The 22,708-nt window shown below is 39.6% G+C and overlaps 1 protein-coding gene across 4 annotated transcripts in view; it reads right to left on the bottom strand.

The window, feature by feature from the left end:
* The window catches only part of cacna2d2a (calcium channel, voltage-dependent, alpha 2/delta subunit 2a), a 269,412-nt gene that overhangs the window by 83,744 nt on the left and 162,960 nt on the right, over positions 1-22,708 (bottom strand). For 2 of the 4 annotated variants that reach the window (XM_047346803.1, XM_047346805.1), the window contains exon 6: positions 19,694-19,835. In XM_047346803.1, coding sequence (XP_047202759.1) covers positions 19,694-19,835 — 142 coding nt within the window. The remainder of the gene's footprint in view (positions 1-19,693; positions 19,836-22,708) is intronic. The other 2 variants (XM_047346804.1, XM_047346807.1) reach the window with 1 other exon arrangement.

Raw genomic sequence — 22,708 nt, 5'->3', positions numbered from 1 at the left:
TTTAGTAGCACAAAATGTGGAGAAATAAATTGTTGCATTACTAGCTGTTTTCCTGATAGCAGCTAGCTGGTTTCTAACTTAAACCTACTAGAACATGTTAGGTTGCATGTGATGTATGGGCATGTTTATATGGGCATAACTCTTTGGAATAAAGGGTCAATTGGCATAAAAATGCATCATGTAAACGTGCCAATCGAAATATTCTGAATTGTATTCTGAATGAGAGGAGTGGTTTATATCAATTTGAACAGTCGGCGTGTGAACACTTGTTCATGTCAATCTGACCATGAACTGATCTGTGACAAACTGACCTGACTGTGCATGTATGCCCCATCAGAATCAGAATCAGAATCAGCTTTATTGCCAAGTTCGTACATACAAACAAGGAATTTGACTCCGGTACACTTTGCTCTTTGGTTTTGTTTTTGCATTACAGAATATACATATTTACAATGTACAATATACACATATATAATAAAAAGGTGCATTTGCAACATCTGTATGCTGTTGTTTTGTACTCTATTAAATGTTCATCAGAGAAACAGCCTGGGGGAAGAAACTGTCTCTGTGGCAGCTGGTTTTAGTAAACAGTGCTCTGTAGCGGCGGGCTGAAGGTAAAGCTCTGAACAGTTTATGTGCAGGGTGTGTGGGGTCTGTAGAGATTTTTGCAGCTCTTTTTCTGACACTAGACCTGTATAAGTCCTGGATGGAGAGAAGGTCAGCCCTGATTATTCTCTCTGCAGTCCTGATTATTCGTTACAGTCTGGACCTGTCCTGTTTTATGTTTTGCCAAACCACACTGAAATGGATGAAGACAGGACAGACTGAATGATGGTAGTGTAGAAGATGACCAGCAGCTCCTATGGAAGGTTGTACTTCTTGAGTTGCGTCAGGAAGTACAGTCTCTGCTGGGCCTTCTTTCGAACAGTGTCTATGTGTGAAGACCATCTCAGGTCCTCAGAGATGGTGGTTCCTAAGAACCTGAAGTGGTCCATAGCCGAAACGGTGTTGTTGAGGATGGTGAGGGAGGTGTATGGGGGTGGTGTTCTCCGAAAGCCCATCATCATTTCCAGTCTTGAGTGGGTTGAGTTCAAGGTAGTTCTGAATACAACAGTGTATCAGCCGATCCACCTGCTGTCTGTATGCAGACTCATCACCGTCCTGGATCAGTCCAATGACAGTGCAAACTTCAGGAGTTTCACGGACGGGTCCGCTGAGGTGCAGTCATTTGTATTGAGGAAGAAGAGGAGTGGGGATAGAATGCATCCCGGGGGGGCACCAGTACTTATTGATCTGCTGTGGGAGAGGATGCTTCCCAGTCTCACCTGCTGCTGTCTGTCCATCAGGAAGCTGTTGATCCACTGACAGGTGGAGGCTGGGACGTTGAACTGGGTAAGCTTCTGGTGGAGGATGTCTGGTATGATGGTGTTGAAGGCCGAGCTGAAGTCTACAAACAGGATCCTGGCGTACGTTCCTGGGTGGTCGAGGTGTTGCAGGATGAAGTGTAGACCTAAGTTGACAGCATCATCTGCCGACCTGTTTGCTCGGTAAGCAAATTGCAGGGGGTCCAGCAGGGGGCCTGTGGTGTCTTTCAGGTGCTTCAACACCAGTCGCTTAAAGGATTTCATGACCACAGACGTCAGGGCTACAGGTCTGTAGTCATTTAATCCTAGGATGGTGGGTTTCTTGGGCACCAGGATGATGGTGGATCGTTTGAAGCAGGAGGGGACCTCACACGTCTCCAGTGACTTATTGAAGATCTGGGTGAAGATCGGAGCGAGTTGATTTGCACAGGCTTTCAGGCATGATGGGGAGACGTTATCAGGTCCTCCAGCTTTCTTTGTTTTCATGCGCTGAAAGAACCTATTCACATCTTCCTCAGAGATCTTTAGTACAGGCAGAGGATCTGAAGGTAGGGGATCGGTAGCTTTGTGGGAAGAACTTGTTCCTGAATGGGATGTGGAGGAGATGATTTTAGGCCTGAATGGCTTCCTGTCATGTCTGCAGCAGAAGCTATTCAGACAGTTAGCCAGGCGAGGATTCTGTTCAGGATGGGTGGGGGGGCTCCTGTAGGCAGTCAGGTTTCTCAGACCAGTCCATACAACTGAAGTGTCACCAGTAGAAAGGCTGTTCTCCAGCGTCTCACTGTAGCTCCTCTTGGCTGCTTTGATCTCCTTTGTTAGTCTGTTCCGGGCCTGCCTGTACCGCGCCCAATCACCACTGCTGTGAGCTTCTTCCTTTTCCCTGCGCAGATTCCCAAGATGTGGAGTAAACCATGGCTTGCTGTTCCCAAAGGTGCAGAATGTCTTGGTCTGCACACACATGTCCTCACAGAAACTGATGTATGATGTCACCACATCAGTGAGTTGGTTTAAGTCAGAGGCTGAGGTTTCAAAAACAGTCCAGTCAGTGCATTCAAAGCAGGCCTGTAGCGTCTGCTTTGATTCCTCAGTCCACTGCTTAACAGTGTGAATCGTGGCTTTGGAAGCTCTTAGTCTCTGTCTGTAGGTTGGGATGAGGTGGATAAGAGAATGATTCGAAAAACCCAGACCAGCCCTGGTAATGCGACACATTTTTGGCCTTTTGCGGCAATATGCATAATTGTGGGGATTCAACTGGTCTGTTCCCACATTAAGCCTGCTTAATTATGGCTTAATTATGGAAAGCAATAACGCCTCAACTGTTCTCAGAATCTGGCGCGGCTCCATTCTGGACACTCAAAACTTTTAGAACCAACACACTTCCGCGTTTGTTGTTTTCTTTTTTCACAGCACAGGCAGAGGTAAAACTTCTTCTGTGGTTGGTTTAGGTAAATCCAACAACTTTGCACATGTCGAAGTGCTTGTATTCTGCACAGCGATGTTATGCGCAGCAGAGATCAGTTACCACTATTTATTCGGAAGACCACACAGGCTTTAAATAAAAACAAACCGGCAGCCTGATGTACCAATAACTTCCTCCACAGTTCAAAAATCGCACAGCAGTTTTCTTTCTTCGGTTCCCTGCCGTATTGTCAGCACAGTTCATTCTCCATCTCTCTCCTGCCGTTCTCCTGTTTCCTTCCTGTCTCCTCTTCTTTCCTTCAGGCCTGATTTTAAGCATGGCTGAGTGTTAAAAGAGCCTGCACCTTAAAGCCTTTCATCCCGCGAAGGGAAAACGGCAGCAACAGGAACTGGCAGCATCTCACACGTACAAACACACAGATTTTTTTCTGAGTCTTCACAGAGAAAAATGTGTCTTTTCATGGCTTTGTTGGAGGAAAAACAACAAGTTGAGAATAATCAAATTTCCACTTTTTATTTTTTAAACTTCACTTAACTCTCAAAGAATTTCTCCATATGCCAAGCAACTATACCTAAACAAATTATTTTTAGGCATATAAAATGCTTAAATCTTAAAACAACTGAAGTCAAAAGAACAAATATTACTTCGGTGCCTTGAAAAAAGTATTTACACCTTTTGATCTTTATTGCATTTAGTCAAATACAACAACCAACTTCAATGTATTTTACAGGGACTTTTTGGAGCATAATTATTAAGTGGAAGGAAAATTGTACATGATGTTTTTCAATTTTGTTTTCAAATAAAAATCTGTGAATTGGATCTATGTCTGGACTTTGGGTAACTCATAATCTAAGCCATCCCATTGCAGCTCTAGCTGTATGGTTTGGGTAAAGGGCCATTTACACTATGGTTAATAAACAGTTGCATAAGTAATTAAACTGCAAGCAGCATTGAAGGCCCTCGTAGCTCAGCGGAACTCAGCTTGTGCAGCGACCGCGGGAGGCTAGGAATGCCACCCGCACGCCACCGACGAGGCCGCTGTTCGATTCTACACGCCGCCACTAGGCGGCGCTGTGAGCGACATGTCATATGATCTTCGGTCATGCACAATTCTGATCTGGCGAGAACAATTCAAAAATGGGGAAAATCAGACCTTGCAGATGGAAGCTGCACTCACTTGTTTGTTAGTGGGCGAGGCTAAAATGATGTCACCGATTGACTGTAGCAGCATGTCAGCATTGATCAGTGGTGATGTATACTACATTTGAAGTGAATCCGATGATGTATGAGGGAGATACAGCACTTGAAATGTCCTAGGGAGGCGCTTTTGATCCAAATTCCAATGTAATCCAATAGAGCTGTTTGGGGGCTGACAAAGATCAACCGTATTTATTTTGGAGTGAATTGGACCATGCATGTGTAATTTAGAGCCTAACGTATGGCCATGGCATGAGATCAGAATTCGCCACGCCGCCATAGCCACACCCTCCAGCCAAACCAGTCAGTACTGGAGACTGTGTTAGACCATCATGTTATCTGTCACTTGGGACAGTTTCACATTGATTAGGTGATGGACATCAAAAATTTACTCTCTAAAGGAAAACATGACACTTTCTGTTCTCAGGGGGTGGGGCTTCGATTATGTCAGCATCTGATCAGTGAATATTGTTCAGGGCCAGAGGCAGATCAATCTCAGAAGGTTTCAGGTCTCTGTGACCTTTTCTTGTAGGAGCTACAGTACAGACCAAAAGTTTGGACACACCTTCTCATTCAAAGAGTTTTCTTTATTTTCATGACTATGAATATTGTAGCTTCACACTGAAGGCATCAAAACTATGAATTAACACATGTGGAATTATATACTGAACAAAAAAGTGTGAAACAACTGAAAATATGTCTTAGGTTCTTCAAAGTAGCCATCTTTTGCTTGAATTACTGCTACGCACACTCTTGGCATTCTGTTGATGAGCTTCAAGAGGTAGTCACCTGAAATGGTTTTCACTTCACAGGTGTGCCCTGTCAGGTTTAATAAGTGGGATTTCAAGAAATATAAATGGGGTAGGGACCATAAGTTGTGTTGTGCAGGAGGTGGATACAGTACACAGCTGATAGTCCTACTGAATAGCAATTAAGCCATGCCCACCAATTGTTTCACTGGATATCTTTAGGGGGCTGGACCAATATCAGTCACATTGAGTTTGGTGGTGATCGGCTGAAAAAATTTGTAAATCAGAGGCAAACGTAAGGCCATGACGTGCCACGCTGCCACGGCTACACCCTCCTGCTCCTGCACCCTCCTGGGGCTTTGATGTTGTCAGAATTTGAGGATTGAATATTGTTCAGGGCCAGATGTGGATCAATACCAGAAGGTTTCATGTCTCTGTGACTTTCCTTGTAAGAGCTATAAATAATTATATTTTCTTGGAAAGTCATCAAACTTTGAGGCCTGGCTGTGCCCCTTCAGCATGCTCAAAAACTCATAATTTTGATAATTTTAGATTCCCCATCCATTCTGAGCAAACTGACCAAATTTCATGGCGATCGATCAAAATCTCTAGGAGGAATTCGATCAAATCCGAAGGCTATAAACGACAAAAATGGGGACAAAATTGAAACTTCAATCCAAGATGGCCGACTTCCTGTTTGTTTTTGGATGTGGGTGCAAGAGAGTTTTAGGTAGGTCTTGGGGAGTTCTATAAGTGTACCAAATTTCATAACTGTGTGATCAAGTAAGGTCAATGCAGTGGCTGTTTTGAAAATTTCAGGGTAGCGCTGTTGAGACATTTTTTTGCGACTTTGGCGAAACCCCCAAAATACGTAATTCTTCACCAGGCCTGACGCGTGTGCAAAATTTGGTGAGTTATTGAATATGTTAAAGCCTCCAAAAAGGCAATTCATTTTGGTGATGAATAATAATAACAAGCAGCATTGAAGCCCCTCGCACCTCAGCAACTCGGCCTGTGCAGTGACCGCGGGAGCATGCCATCACCGGCTGCACGCCACCAACGAGCCCGCCGTTCAATTCAAAATGTCGCCTCTAGGTGGCGCTGTGAGCGTCATGTCATGATCTTCACTCATGCAGAATTCTGGTCTGGCCAGAAGTATTCCAAATTTGGGGGAAATCCCACCTTCCAGATCGAAGCTGCACTCACTTGTTTATTAGTGGGTGAGGCTGAAATGATGTCATAAATTGTTCAGCATTGACCTATGATCATGTATACTACATTTCAAGTGGATCTGATGATGTATGAGGGAGATAGAGCACTTGAAATATCCTAGGGGGCGCTGTTGATCCAAATTCCAATGTAATCCAATGCAGTTGTTTAGGGGCTGACAAAGATCAACCATATTCAGTTTGGAGCATATCTGACCTTCCATATGGAAGCTACACTCATTTGTTTCTTAGTGGGTGGGGCTAAAGTCATGTCATCTATTGACTGTGTCAAAATGTCCATCATTAACTCATGATCATGTATACAACATTTCAAGTAGATCCGATGATGTATGAGGGAGATATAGCACTTGAAGTGATTCAAATACCAATGTGATCCAATGGAGCTGTTTGGGGGCTGACAAAGATCGACCATATTTATTTTGGAGTTAATCGGACCATGCATGTGTAATTTAGAGCCAAACGTATGGCCGTGGCGTGACATCAGAATTCGCCACGCCATCATAGCCACACCCTCCATCTAAAGCAGTCAGTACTGGTGTTATCTGTTACTTGGGACAGTTTCACATTGATTAGGTGAAGAACATCAAAAATTTACTCTCTAAAGGAAAACATGACACTTCCTGTTCTCAGGGGGTGGGGCTTCGATGATGTCAGCATCTGATCAGTGAATATCGTTCAGGGCCAGAGGCAGATCAATCTCAGAAGGTTTCTTTCCTTGTAGGAGCTATATCAATTTCGTCTTTTATGGCGAGAAGTCATATTTTAAGGCGTGGCCACGCCCACACGCTTTCATGTATCAAAAAGCTTTTGATAATTTTTGATCCTCAGTGCCTTAAGAGTATACTGAGTGATTTTCAAGTCTCTAAGTCAAAAGCTGTAGGAGGAGTTCTCTCAGATATGCGGGCTAGAAAGGGCAAAACCGGGGTCAAAATGGCAACTTCAATCCAAAATGGCCGACTTCCTGTGGGGTTTGGACCAACGCTCCAAGATACTTTTTTGTAGGTCCTGTTACATATGTGTACCAAATTTCAGATTCCTCGGGCATAGCATGGCTTGGGGCTGATTTTTAAAAATTTTCTAGGGCGCGCTGCGGACGGATTAGGTCACGCCCACCAAATATGTCATCAGATCTCTGTTGGAGACTGGACTAGGATCAATCACATTGAATTTGGTGCAGATCAGAAGATCTATGTGGAAATTAAAGCCAAACATATGGCTATGGCGTGACGTGCAACTTCGCCGCGCAACTACAGCCACGCCATTTATGAAAAGTCACTGTGCTTCAAATGAAGTTAGACCCACTAGTTATCAGTCACCTGACACAGTTTGAAGAGGATTGAATGCAGACAGGCAGATAGCGAGCTTTCCCAGTAAAAAAAGTGACTTCTCAGGGGGGTTCTCAGGGGGCGTGTCTTTGATGATGTCAGCATATGATCCCCATAGGATCGTCGGGAACCCGAAGGTCCTCCTTCAACTTTGGTGTGATTTGGCGTTTCTTTGGGAAAGTTATTGCATTTTTTCAATTTGGGCGCGAACGCCATTTTCGTGCCCCAGCCACGCCCCCTAAACATGGCCAAAACTCACGATTTTGATAAATTTTAATCCCCCATGCCTTAACTACATATTGACCAAATATGAAGCCGATAGCTCAAAATTCCTAGGAGGAGTTCGATAAAGTTCGAGGTGAGTAAAAGTGAGAAACGGCCAAAAATTGGCCTTTGACCCAAAATGGCCGACTTCCTGTGCGTTTTAGGGCATACCCCAAGAGCTCTACCTGTGTGCCAAATTTCAAATCTCTACGACTTACGGTTCGGCCTATCTCACGTTTGGGGGGGTGGCTAAGAGGTTTGGCCACGCCCACTGACGACGACATTAAAGAACAAAAATTTCACGCAGGGAACAATTTTGGGTAAAATCATACGCGTTTTGGCCCGCAAAAAGTCCCCGGAATAATAATAAGAAATCCTACGATTACAATAGGCCCTTGCAGGCCTTCCTGCTCGGGCCTAATAAACATAGCGATTTCAATAGGCCTTCGCAGCGCTTAGCTGCTTGGGCCTAATAATCCTTCTCTTTGTCTTAAGTGTTCATTTCTTGCATATTGGCAACACCCCCGGTTATCTTGGGGCAGTGCGGTCCAGGATAACTCACATATGATCAGTGAAAGGACGAAGACGATGACAGAAGTAGCACAACAACCAAGTTCAGGATGTATTTTATAGCCACACAGACGGCCTCCATCTACTTCGGTGCCTCATTTCATGTTTCTTTCTTGGAATGTACATTATCACTACCTCCTTCACCATTGCCAGCTGTAGTCTGAAACTTAGCTATAAATTTGAAGGCTAACACAGAACTGCCTGTTAGAGAATATAATGCCTAATAACCACGCTAGCTTAAAAAATGCAATGAAAGCAGTGAGGTTTGACAACAGTAGAACCTATTATCGTAGAACCTATTAATGTGTAAATGACAGACCATGGGTATAGTGTGATTGAGGTGATGTGCACTTAGTTTTTCTGAACAATGTTTTTAATATCTGTCAAAAAGTTCTATTTTGTCATCAGAGCACCTTCTTTTTCATGCTTACTCTGTTTACATGACCTTTAACTTTCATGTAAACACAGCAAACATGTAAATGGCTTTCTTAGAATAACTGTTTTCATCTTGCCACTAAACACAAAGATCAGATTTGAGGAGTTCACAAATAATAGTTGTACCATCAACAAAGTCTTCCCATGTGAACTGTGAATTTCTGCAGCTCCTCCAGAGTTACCCTGTTTTTGCTACTCTGAATAATGCTCTCCTTGCCCAGGCTGTAAGTTTAGGTTGACAGCCATGTCTTGGGTAAGTTTAAAGATGTGCCTTGTGCTTTTCATTTTCAGATGATAGATTGAACAGAGCTCTGTGAGATTTTCAAAGCCAGGAAATTTTTTTTAGAATCTAACTCTGCTTTAAACTTCTCCGAGACATTCTCTGACCAGTCTTCTGTGTTTCTTGGTCTTGATGATTCTGCTTGTTCTCTCATTTTTTCTAACGAACCTCTGAGGCCTACACAGAACAGCTAGATTTATAGTAGGATTTAATTACACATAGGTCTTTGCTGATTGGGTGACCTCCAAAGGCAATTGGTTGCACTAGATTTGTTTGGGGTATCAGTGTAAGCGGGCTGAAGATAAATGCAAGCCACCCTTTTAAGATTTTTATTTGTAAACAAAATTGAAAAACACATTAATTTAGTTTTACTTTATAATCATGAGGATTTTTGTGTTGGTCTACCACTTAAAATGGAAATAAAATACATCCAAGTATCGGGGTAAAACATTTTTAATGTTTTACTCACGCTATGCGTCATTTTGCATGTTAGTATTTTTAACACAGCATCTCAAAAAATCCATCCATGCGTTTATCTTTAGTCAAAATGATAACTGCTACAGCGTCTTCACAGGTATGCCTAAAAACTCAATCAGACAGCTGCAGGTAATCCAGAACATTGTTGCCTGCACCCTCACTTAAACTATGAAAGTAGAGAACCTCAACCCAGTTCTACAGTGCCTTATGAAAGTACTCGACCCCCTTGAACTTTTCAACCTCTTGCCACATTTCAGGCTTCAAACATAAAGATATAAAATTCAAATTTTTTGTGAAGAATCAACAACAAGTTGGACACAATCGTGAAGTGGAATGAAATTCATTAGATGTGTCAAATTTTTTAACAAATAAAAAAATGAAAAGTGGGGCGTGCAATATTATTCGGCCCCTTTACTTTCAGTGCAGTAAACTCACTCCAGAAGTTCAGTGAGGATCTCTGAATGATCCAATGTTGTCCCAAATGACTGATGATGATAAATAGAATCCACCTGTGTGTAATCAAGTCTCCGTATAAATGCACCTGCTCTGTGATAGTCTCAGGGTTCTGTTCAAAGCGCAGAGAGCATCATGAAGACCAATGAACACACCAAGCAGGTCTGAGATACTGTTGTGGAGAGGTTTAAAGCTGGATTTGGATCCAAAAAGATTTCCCAAGCTTTAAACATCCCAAGGAGCACTGTGCAAGCAATCATAATGAAATGGAAGGAGTATCAGACCACTGCAAATCTACCAAGACCCAGCCGGCCCTCTAAACTTTCATCTCGAACAAGGAGAAGACTGATCAGAGATGCAGCCAAAAGGCCCATGGTCACTCTGGATGAACTGCAGAGATCTATAGCTGAGGTGGGAGAGTCTGTCCATAGGACAACAATCAGTTGTACACTGCACAAATCTGACCTTTATGGAAGAGGGGCAAGAAGAAAGCCATTTCTCAAAGATATCCATAAAAAGTCTTGTTTAAAGTTTGCCACAAGCCACCTGGGAGACACACCAAACATGTGGAAGAAGGTGCTCTGATCAGATGAAACCAAAATCGAACTGTTTGGCCACAATACAAAGCAATATGTTTGGCGTAAAAGCAACACAGCTCATCACCCTGAACACACCATCCCCACTGTCAAACATGGTAGTGGCAGCATCATGGTTTGGGCCTGCTTTTTGTCAGCAGAGACAGGGAAGATGGTCAAAATTGATGGGAAGATGGATGGGGCCAAATACAGAACCATTCTGGAAGAAAACCTGTTGGAGTCTGCAAGAGACCTGGGACTGGGACGGAGATTTATCTTCCAACAAGACAATGATCCACAACATCAAGCCAAATCTACAATGGAATGGTTCACAAATAAACGTATCCAGGTGTTGTAATGGCCAAGTCAAGGTCCAGACCTGAATTCAATCGAGAATCTGTGGAAAGAGCTGAAGACTGCTGTTCACGAACGCTCTCCATCCAACCTCACTGAGCTCCAGCTGTTTTGCAAGGAAGAATGGGCAAGAATTTCAGTCTCTCGATGTGCAAAACTGATAGAGACATACCCCAAGCGACTTGCAGCTGTAATTGCAGCAAAGGGTGGCGCTACAAAGTATTAACGTAAGGGGGCCGAATAATATTGCACGTCCCACTTTTCAGTTTTTTATTTGTTAAAAAAGTTTGACACATCCAATAAATTTCATTCCATTTCACGATTGTGTCCAACTTGTTGTTGATTCTTCACAAAAAATTAGAATTTTATATCTTTATGTTTGAAGCCTGAAATGTGGCAAGAGGTTGAAAAGTTCAAGGGGGCTGAATACTATCGCGAGGCACTGTATATATATATCTATATCTATATATAGATATAGATATATCCTGTACTTATCTGTCTTTGGTAAAAAGAAAAAAAAACAAATATAACTGGCCAATATTTTCTGGTAAAAAAAACTTTTTTATTTATTGTAGCTGTTTTTGAAACAATAATCTCATACTCCGATGGTAGGCAAACAAAAGTCAAATTTTCAGAGGAAGTAATATAATTCAGAAGAAAAGAGACAGAATACTTCCCGAGTGCATCTCAGAGTAGCTTTTCCAATTAAAACTGGAGCTGTAAATAACAAACACAGAAAATGTAATTTGTGAGCCTGGTGGTGAGTGAAGAAGAGTTTGCCATGCTGACTGTTCTAATTAGAGTGCAGGTAAATGATAGTGCCTCTTCACTGGGCACACACTATAAGGCTGGGATGGGTGCGGGGCAGAGAGATGGAGAGAGAGGAAAAATGGAGTCAGTAAAGTCGAGAATGAAAGCGATGCAGCCTGCGGGTTTTAGACAGTCTTTTGGTTTAACTTTAAATCCCTTTTCCTCACATTTTTTTCTACTTTCACAAATTACTTTAGATTTTTTCCCCTACATTTAAATCTGGTTTGATGTTAAGAGAGACTGAGTTGATCTCCAGCATGGTGTGAGCTGGTTGACAGTGAAGCTTCCTCTGCTGGAGGCAATGTGTTAAAATGAAAACAGACTACATTTGTACAAATAGAAACACACATACAGATGTTCTCACTGGCTGACAAAAGCTACACTTATGTATTTTGGCTCTGCCCAATCCTTAAATTGTATTTGGGTTAAGGAGAAATAATTTGAATACATACCAAAATATCAAGGGGACATTCATTAGATAGGTAATAAGAAGTAAAAAGCATATGCATAATTTTGTCCCCTTTTATAGACAAACCTGCATCTCAGAAATTTTAATTTTGTCCCTGCAGCAAATTTTCTTAATCCAGTGTTAATGTAGTGCAATCTAACCTGATAAATGCCAATCTTTCTCTTCTTTTTAAACCTCACACAGTTCAGCCCTATGTTTTCTGCACATGTTCTATCTGTTGTGTGTGTTGGACTTAGCTTTCTCACACACTGCATATAATCTCACTTCAGAGGTGCCCAAAATTATAACTTTTTTATTCTGTAGCTTCTTTGCTGAGAAGCTGCCACAGCGCAGACAGCACTGCAGCAACATAAAAGCAACATTTCAAAGAGCAGCACTTTTAAGGAGGTGAATGCAAGGTGAATGATTCATTTTTTGTTGTTGTTTTTTTTTTGTATTATAGCTTATAATAAATTTTTTTAGCTCCAATTAGATAGCAGAATTTAAATTTACCATCACTAAAATTCACATTTCCAAGCATATCTCATATTACCCTACATTTTGTTTGATTGGATTCAAGCATTTCTTTGTTTTTAGATGTAATAATAATACGCCACTGTCATATGACAATGTAGCTGCAGCAAGGTGCTAAAACCTTTGTAGTTAACTTTAAACTAATTTGACTCCAAACTTTGATTTATGGTTTTGAAGTCATAACTGCTTTTCAACAATGTTGTTCCACCATTTGGTTAGGACTGTTTCTCCAGTCCTATAGGGCATCAAGTGTCATTCCCCAACTCTCCTACTGAGCTTTCAGTCTGCTGTGTATGGTGACAAAGTAGGATATTCCAACAACATTCTTACCAGTTAAAAAAAGAAAAAAGAAAACTGGAAGTGTTTTGCTGTTGTAAGAAACACAGACTGCCATGACTCGGCTGCCGAGTCACTGTTTCTAAAGCAACGTAGCTTTAAAAACTAACACAGGCAACCAGCTCTAAGAGTTGGCATGTCTGTTGGCTTAATAAAAAGCCAAAAGCAGGCTCGCCAAAAAAAAACAACAAATCACATTTCTTTTCTAAAGTCTTCTAAATGAAGAAATCTAAAATACGGGTCACACTGGAACAGAGACTCTTTAAAACACAGTTTATGAAACCTTTTATATTTGTTTATTCTATTTGTAAATAAAAAAATGGCACTTTCAATGCTTTTGGTTACATTAGGATCACCTTAGGTTGAGACCAGCATAAAAAACACTATACAGAGGTTTACAAACATATTCTTAGTATTCGGTAGAACTGCCTTTTACACTGTTATGACTTGGGTCTAAAATGTTGGATATCCGTTTAAAAGCTTCTAACAATAGTTTGCTGGAATTGTGGCCCAGTCCTTCTGACAGAACTGGTATCTATGAGTCGGGTTTGTGGATCCAATGTGAATCTGACAAATTTCATAGGAGCAGAGGCAAGGTAGCAGGGTAAAGGAAGGGTTGCTAACGATGGCTGTGGAGTACTAGTGAGAGTGTGGAGGATGAGGTGGGTGGGTTAATCAGCCAACACACAAAACAATTAGACTCTTCTCATTCATCTGCACATATCGTTAGGCAGTTGTAGTTATTCATTTTAGATAATGTTCCTCACTGTTCTTGACAACAGTAGCAAAGTGAAAACATGGCCTTAGGCTAGTTGAGGAAATACCCCCCTGCTTCAACTTTAAACAGTTAATGAAGGGACTTCCCATATTCAATAGTAGCTTGCTTCACATCCTGCAGGAAAAGGAGGGTTCAGGTCCTCATGCAAAAACACTGATGTCCCTAATTGTTAATATTAAAGTTCCAAGTCCATTTTCAGTAATTATAAATCGACAGACAGACAGACAGACAGACAGACAGACAGACAGACAGACAGACAGACAGACAGACAGACAGACAGACAGACAGACAGACAGACAGACAGACAGACAGACAGACAGACAGACAGACAGACAGACAGACAGACAGACAGACAGATAGATAGATAGATAGATAGATAGATAGATAGATAGATAGATAGATAGATAGATAGATAGATAGATAGATAGATAGATAGATAGATAGATAGATAGATAGATAGATAGATAGATAGATAGATAGATAGATAGATAGATAGATAGATAAAGATTTTTCCATATTTTATATTTGTTGATGTGGATGAGCATAATGATTATTAATAAATGACAACTGAGAACTTACAAGAAGGCACAGTGAAACAGGATAAGGAACATAGCAAGAGTCACAGCCACAACAACGAGGACTATAGGATCTTAACGGGAGGATCTGGCAGGGAACAATGAGCTCCGTTAAGTATATAAACTGTAGGACAATCTGGACAATGAATTAATGAAGAATGTACTTCCACTGTATCTCTGAAATTACCAGACTAATCTAAAAGTATTTTTTCTTTATAATCATATCAAACATATCAATATCTCAAATTCCATTCAGGACTTTAGAAACATTCACTGACAGAATAAAACCTGTTCCTCTTTAGACAACCCCAACACATCAGTTTATTCCTCTGTGCCAATGTGGTGGTGACCATTTTATAATAGGCAATAATAATTAGAAGTAAAGTGCACAAATGTTTGACCTAAGCTAATGAGGAAGTTTGCATACTTTGCAGCAGAGATCAGTAGAGGAGAATGAATTATAAAATGGTTCATTACTGTGCTTAGGGGACCTGCTCAATCTCAATAAACGGACATGGAGCCTAGCAGGCACGCCAAACCAAAACGCACACGTCGCCTCATTGAGCTGCTGACAGACCGCTATAAAAAGAGATTTTTTTTTCACTGTTTTCTTTTATTAAAGTGTCTTCTGTTCTTCTCTGACCTTTAACCTGTTTTTGTTCTCCCAGAGCTTTTCAGTCAGTTCATGAATATCTACTTTCTGTTGCTGTTTTTGGGAAAACTGTCAATTCATTCATAATAAAAACAGCTCAAATATGTTAGGGAGGAAACACTAAACAGATGACCTAAAACAAACAGCACAGATTTTAACATTAGCTGTTTACTATTATACTGTGTGCTCCACCTCCATAGCTTTGCTTTCTCTGCCTTTCCTCCAGCTTCCCCTTGAGGACAGAGTCTGCCCACTCACACTGCCTCTCGTCTGATAATACTAAACCCACAGATTTATTGTAGATCTAGACCCATCAAGACCCAGAGGACAACAATCTGCCCACATTAGTTTCCCCAGACATGCTCTCCAAGGCACCCCGCAGGCGGGACGTAGAGCCAAGCATGACAGATAATAATAATTTTTTATCAGCCCTCTAAAGCCAACGCAGCTCCTATCAAAGCAATTTAGTTTAAGTTTAAAAATCTTACACCAATTTTGCAGTTTAGTCTGACATTCTCAGATATGTGAGGAAATAAAAAACTACAACAAAACTACAGATAAAATTAATAAATAAAACGAAGGAAGTGTTTTTAGTCAAAATGTGGGCTCTGCGTGACTTAGTCCAGCCTAATGAACCTTTAACTGCTGGATTTCAGAGGTTGGTATGAAAGTGGATCTTAAGGCAGCCTCGGGCTGCAAATGGCAAACAGGAATAAAGAGTGGGTGTCCGAGTCTGTTGAGCTCTACAGCCTCAGATTTATCTAATTTTTAAACGTAGTCTTTAGCTTGGAGGAATGGTTGCTAACCTCAGATAACTGATCAGATTTTGAACCATTTTCTCTGCATTAAAAAGTTGCCCCTAAAGAACACTTTCAACTAGTTCAGATCCACCATGAGGGGTAAGTGGGCAGGGGTCCAGGCTGTCTTCACCAAAACAGAGCCTTTTAGAAAAAAATGAATTATATAAGCAGATAAAATGTAACCAACCAGATGGTTTTTTGCTGACTATTGATCAATCCAAATAATTTATATTAACTGGCTTATATCCAGCAGCATTGGCCAAGATGAACAGAAGAATTATTTTTATGATCAGTTTTTCTTTTAGCCATTTACTGGTTAAATCTCATCTCTGTTAGTTTGGCTGATTTAAGACTGAAGTCAGCAGAAAAGTTGAAAGACAGCAAAACACCAGATTAAGAAATGGAATGAAAAACTCAAGAAAAAAGCCCTTTGGCTAAATAACTCTTTTAAAACACCAGTGTGGAAGTTGTTTTCTGTTTGATTGTGTCACTGACTCCAGTGAGCTAGCTTCTATAGTCAAGGATTTTGCTAACATCAACCAGTAAGAGCAGACAAACAAGAACAGTTTTAGATCTCAGGCCCCACGTTGTACTCAAGAGAGGATAACCTCTGAAAATAACAATCGTTAAGCAGTCTTTGCATTTTGCTCTATTCAATGCAATAATTCTGCTTTGTTGTTTTGTTAGCCTAAGCATGTTGGCATAGCATTTCTGCAGTGTGATGCACTATTGTAATTTCATGAACAGCCTGTTTAAAGCCATACCACAGCATCGTGAATGAAGCCCAGACTTTGAGCAGGCCACTCCAAAAGCTTAATTTTTATGTTTGATTGTTTGAAGGTGGACCTGCGGGTGTGAGTTTTTTCATTTTCTTGCAGCACAATCCAAGTGTGCTTGAGTTTAAGGTCACAAACCGATGGCCGGAGATTCTCTTTTAGTATTTTCTGTTAGATGCCTCTGTCAACTGCAGCAAGTCATCCAGTGTGTAAAGCAACAAAGCAGTCCCAGACCATCACATTACTACCGCCATATTTGGCTGTCAATGTGATTTTGCGTGAGTTTCACGCTAGTGACAGGACTCACAACTTTCCACGTGGATTGTCATTAAACAGAACATTTTCCCAAAAGTCCCCCAGCACTGCATTTGCAGATCAAACATATACATGCAACCACTTATAAGAAATTCACTGACTGAATGTTCCAAAAGATAAACTGACTTCCCAGGACTTCATATGGAGTTCATGATTTACTGCATTATGCCTGCATTTGAAAGGTCACATAAGATTAGCAAACATAATGTACAAACAAAACTTCCAAGCAGCTCAATGCAGATCACAAAAAGAGGACGACTTTTTCTTCAAGTCATTTCTAAATAGCTAAAACAATCTATTCTGTTCAGTTTGGATGAAGATTCCCACTGTCATCCAGGGAGCGGGTGTCATGCACTAGAAGCTGCTGGAACACCAGCTTACCTGGACACAACAGAACTGTACATCACTGTGAGCTGAGAGACTGTAGTCCGACTGAAAAATAACATCTGATCCAAAACCCAACCTTCAAACTTGAGCAGAGTTTGCAGCTGACACATATGGACAAAATGAGAACTTGAGGTTCAGCTTAGTTTAACAACACCTCCTCTCAAGTTAGGCTGGTGTAGGAGTGCAAATGTTGCACTTTGTCACAACACAAAGCATTTCAGACTGGTTGTTTGCAACTGCATGTATGAAAAGTGAAGAAAACCAATAAATATAAAACTTTTTGAAGCATTACCAGATATTATTTCAAACTCTTTAAAAAAACACACAAACCTTTTTGCTGCTACGATTTATAAAGGACACAAGCAAACTGATTCTAATAAGACAAAGTTGCAAAAAATAAAAATAAAAACAAAACTGTTCACAAACATAATAAGATGTTTTATTCTGCATCAACTACGTCTCTGACAAAATGTAAATGCTTGATCGGGACTTTTGCCAGGGACATGTAGTTTGGTTACAAAGGACCTTTAGGAATGACTCTACACATGTGCAGCAAAAATAATTCTCAACTGCATTTTTTATCAACAACCATAGCAAAACACACATGCTCATAATTGGATTGGCACAAAATCTACAGCTGGCAATCTGAGCACTGCAGACTGAAATGGGAGCTAACTAAACAACATCAATAGTGAACATTTTCCACAGAGCAGAAAAGGAAAAATAGAAGTAATTCCATGCACCGCGCCACTCTACTCCTTTAGATTTCACCAGGCTCAATCAAGAGCCCTTTATCCTCTGGCTCACGTCCTCAGACAGGGGAACCAGAGCTGCCATAAAATGGCTCTGGGAACAATGTGCAGCCTTGATTGCTCTATTGTTAGCTAGCTTTGGCCTTTGACATCTTCTACTGAACCAAGAGTGTCTAATTCTGACAAGATTTGTCTGGAGAGATGCAGCTGGAGGGCATTGTTACAGACAGGTGAAATACACTGCCTGCGCGACAAAGAAAGTCAAGAGTACGACAATGACAGAGAAGAAGATATTGCTGAGGTAAAAATCTACGTTTCTGTCTGCACATTCCGTTTCTTTTTCAGTATTTTTAAGAGTCTTGGGGAAAGTGTCCAAAATGTTAGAGAGGTAGATAACAGAAGGACCGTGCCAAGCAAAATCCCAGAGGGTACATGTGTACGATTTTGCTCATTAAGGAGCTACGGACTAAAGATGGTGGGGTCGGGCTGAATAATGCACAAGAAGGGCAAGGTCTTTGATAAAGACAAATCATAAGCACCTAAAAAACAAAGTACAGTATGAATCAGTTTGATATTATCCGTCATCTGGAATCAAGTTACTGCGTAAACTAATATCAAGGAAGATTGAGAGTGAAAAGGACAGGTCATCTAGCCATGACCTGTCACCGTCTGAAAACTAGAAGGCTTTCTGGTACATCCATTTATCACAGAAAAAAGAGGTAACAGATAAACCTGCATTTTTATATACCTTCAATATTTGAAAAAAAAAAAAAAAATCATTAAAGAAACTAAAAATCAGGCTAATATTCACAGTTTTATGACTAAGTCCTTTTGATACTACAGCCTAAAGAGAAAATATCACAGCTATAAAGTATTTAAACAAAGATATCAATCAAAAATGTTTGACGTGATATTACATAAAAACAGAAATGCAACAATTGTTCCCACTAATGCTAAAATAATAGACTGTTACAGTTATAATAAGGTTAATAACATTTATGTATTGCTGTTTGAGTTCCATAACTAGACTTGAGCAAAATAATATAGAACAATTAAAGCTAATTATAGTATTAGATTTTAGGTGATAATTAGTTTCAATATCTTAGAAACAGACTGCAGTTGAGACCTGCTCTAACATGCTGCAAGCATCGCAGCTCATTAACTGTACTTTTAAAACAATGTCTGTCCACTAGTTTCCACACCATTACCTTCCAAGAAGCAGACTTTAACCCCTTTCAGTTCATCTTTTCATTGTGTGATCTATAGGCAGTCTTTAACACCTGAAAGATCATGACATGAAATGGGTGGTTGAAGTTGACCCACCAATATTACGTTGCTGGTTCGATCTGGGAGCTAGTAACAAACCACTATGAACTGTAAGCGGTACTATGGGGAACAACAACAATGTTGCAACATAGATTACAACATTTAAGCTGCTGGCTTCAACTTAATGCAGTAACTTCAGCATGTCACAATACGTATTGCATTGTCTTAACACATTTTAATAAAACAGTGATAATATCAATAGCACATGACAATACGAATATTTCTAGTCTCAGTTGATGCCCAAGATGATAGAAATGTGGCTTCACTGATATCATCATTGCAATATTTAACAATGATATTTAACAATAATATTGCAGTCATACTATTGCTTAATACCGTGCAACTATATTTACACTGGTCTTCTATGTACATGTGTTTTTTGTGTGTTTGTTGCAAAGTGAGGGTAGACATTTTTGAAAGTTAGTTTTTTCTTTCTACTGTCTTTAAAGCAATTAAAGCACAAATAGCATTTACATTACATTGCTGGTGTTATGAAATTTGGAATGACTTACAGCCTTTGTATATGTCTGTGGGAATCTGAACGGCACTGGAGGAGTAGTTGACCTTGTTTTTGAAATTGGGATCGTCGACAAACTCCAGCTCCAAGGAAGACGAGCTCTCCAGCAGAGTTTCCTCCTCTCCATCCTCTGTCTGCTGAAACACACACACCATTAGGGTTAGAGAGCTGCATTTTGTCGCTCCCTATACTGCGGTTATGGAAGAGATATTTGTTCTCAGCATAAATTGTCTTTCTTCCTGACTCACAGAATTTGAAATATGCTAAGCATAAAAATAGCAATTATTCTGCCTGCTGTCTGGCCTCAGATTTAGCGGTTCTGTTGTCTGCTTCTAATCAGAGAAAAACAGCAGGTATAAAAGCAGTTACCAAACAGAGGGAGTCATTAGTAGCTATGATAACTATCACAGACCCATGTGGTGTCAAATGAATTAACCTCAACAATGACCAGCAATTAGCACCATTTAATCACTGTTTAGTTTCCCACCCAGCATATATGATTACAGACTTTTTTGCATCACCCACATTTTTTTATATTTTTAGGATCTTTGTTTTAGGACTTTTGACATATTCACTACCAGTCAAACGTTTTAGATACACTTTATCACTTAAGGTGTCTCTTTACTTTCACGACTTTTACATTGTAGATTCTCACCAAAGGCATCAAAACTATGAATGAACACACATGGAATTATATAGTGCTCAAAACGTGTTAAATAACTAAACATTTTTATATTTTAGATTCTTTAAATAGCCACCATTTGCTTTGATTACTGCTTTCCTCTCTTGTCATTCTTTCCATGAGCTTCATGAGGTGGTCACCTGAAATGGTTTCCAAAGAGTCTTGAAAGGACTTCCCAGAGGTTCATTGAGATACGGCCAAAGGATAATATTTCAGTCGTCACAGCAAAGGGCGGCTACTTTAAGGAATGTAAAATATAAAACATATTTAGAGTTCTTTTCCAAATTTTTGTTCGCTACATAATTCCACATGTGTTCATTCACAGTTGTAATGCCTTCAGTGAGAATCTACATACAATGTAGTCATAAACAATAAAGAAAACCATATAATGAGAAAGTGTTTCTAAAACTTTTGACCAGTAAAGTATATTGCATTTAGGAAGGACAAATGTCAAAGAAAACCACCATATAAAAAACAAAAGGTTGTCAATATTTTGGGATGAAATGACTGGAATACATATCCATCATCTTCTGTCTGACTCCCTATATTTTATTTTTTCTGATTTGACATCAAAGTCAACTAAAATAATATTTTTTTGGTGAGTCATTTGAAAACCTACAAACATCCACTGTCAGGGAAGTATAGTTTAGCACATTTTCTTTTCAACATAAATTGACCATTTATGCAACTCCTTCCTTCATTGCCTTCATACTTGTTAAATAAATACTTCATCTTAGATCTTTCTCTCCTAAATAATGGCTACAAAAATAGTTCCTACATAGTGCAATTATATACATAACATTTTGATAAAGCAGCACGGGTTAATTGGATGTGACACAACTAAAAATATTTGTTTTATTCCAAAGAATATGAATCAAAACCCCTTGTCCAAAACAGAAACTGATTGATGGGTTGGCTTTAATTGACTGTTAAAATGCATTTACAGACTGTTGTTAGGACAAGCCATGGGATTTTGAGATGAAGCCCCTCTGTAACAAAACAGACAACAATGGCAATAATGCTATGAAAGAAAACAGCCCATGAGACAGTTTACAGCTCAACAATCGGCATAAAGCTCTGAGTGTAACCTAAAAATGAGCAGTGACATTTAGAAAAACAAAAAAGTAATCAAAGGCATAGTAGAAAAAAAAACCTAACTCTGTATATTTTTCTTGTCCTCTATTATAATTACAGTTATTATTAAGATCGATATGAAAAATAATGTTTTTGGCAATAAAAATCGAAATATATTTTTACTGTTAATATTATATTTTGAATATTTCAATTTACTTAGAACATACATTTGCAATAAACTCTTCTTTTCATGATTAAATAATTTTTATTATTATTATTAGTCTTGATTAATTAGTAAATCAAGACTAATATATACTAAATAATATAAAAAAATTAATTAGATTAATTATTTACTTTATATTTATATGAAATTACATAATTAATTATTTATCTGCTGACTGTAATACTACTACTACTACTAATAATAATAATAATAACAGATAAAAAATATCTGTTTTGGCAGAAAACACTTTTTGTGAATGGTATAATTTTTATATTTAGAAAACCCTTTACTTGAATAATTAAACTTAAAGTATTAAAGTAGTTAAAAATTAGCATCATAATTGTCTTTACTTTTACAACACATTATATGGTTATAGATGTTGGATCCTACCCAGCTTAAGAGTAGTACAGTAGGTATTTGTTTGTCATTTAGAGTTACTCTAATTCTTTCAGTGTTGAGCTGGTATCCCCCCCTCCCTGCCATCCTTTCTCCAGAAGAGCCCAATCATAATTAACCAAGGCAGTGTCTAATTAGAAGCTGAATAAGTCCACACAGGAAAGACTGATTGGTTCATTTACTTCAACTATCTACCACCTGTTTTGCTCGATTCATTACCCAATTTGTTAATTTTATCTCCACGTTCTCGAGGTTTAATTAAAGGCTGAAGGGGACGAAGATGACATTTCAACGCGTCTTTTAAAACCCACCCTGAGCCGACCACAGCTGACCTGAAACATCACCTATGACCATGAGTGTGTGTTCAGATCAAAGCGAGATCACACACACCTTCTGTCAGAGTTAGACAAAAAGAGATCACTCCACAGATGGGAACCATGTTACATAGCTGTCTGAAATATTGTTTCGGTCGTGCTGTAACAGTTAAAAAGCACAAAACGTTTGTTTGACCAACATCATAATTAAAGTTGTAATAATGTATTTTGTGTTTGAAAGTCCTGCTACAAGCATATTACAACTTAGACACATGATTGGCAGTATTTCTCTACCAGACAGATTAAAGTGCTGATTTTAAT

The sequence above is a fragment of the Girardinichthys multiradiatus genome, chromosome 20 (assembly GCF_021462225.1).
Source record: "Girardinichthys multiradiatus isolate DD_20200921_A chromosome 20, DD_fGirMul_XY1, whole genome shotgun sequence".
In the NCBI taxonomy this organism is placed as follows: domain Eukaryota; kingdom Metazoa; phylum Chordata; class Actinopteri; order Cyprinodontiformes; family Goodeidae; genus Girardinichthys; species Girardinichthys multiradiatus.
The sequence above is the reverse complement of the archived record's forward strand: the minus strand, read 5'-3'. Positions and strand labels throughout refer to the sequence as shown.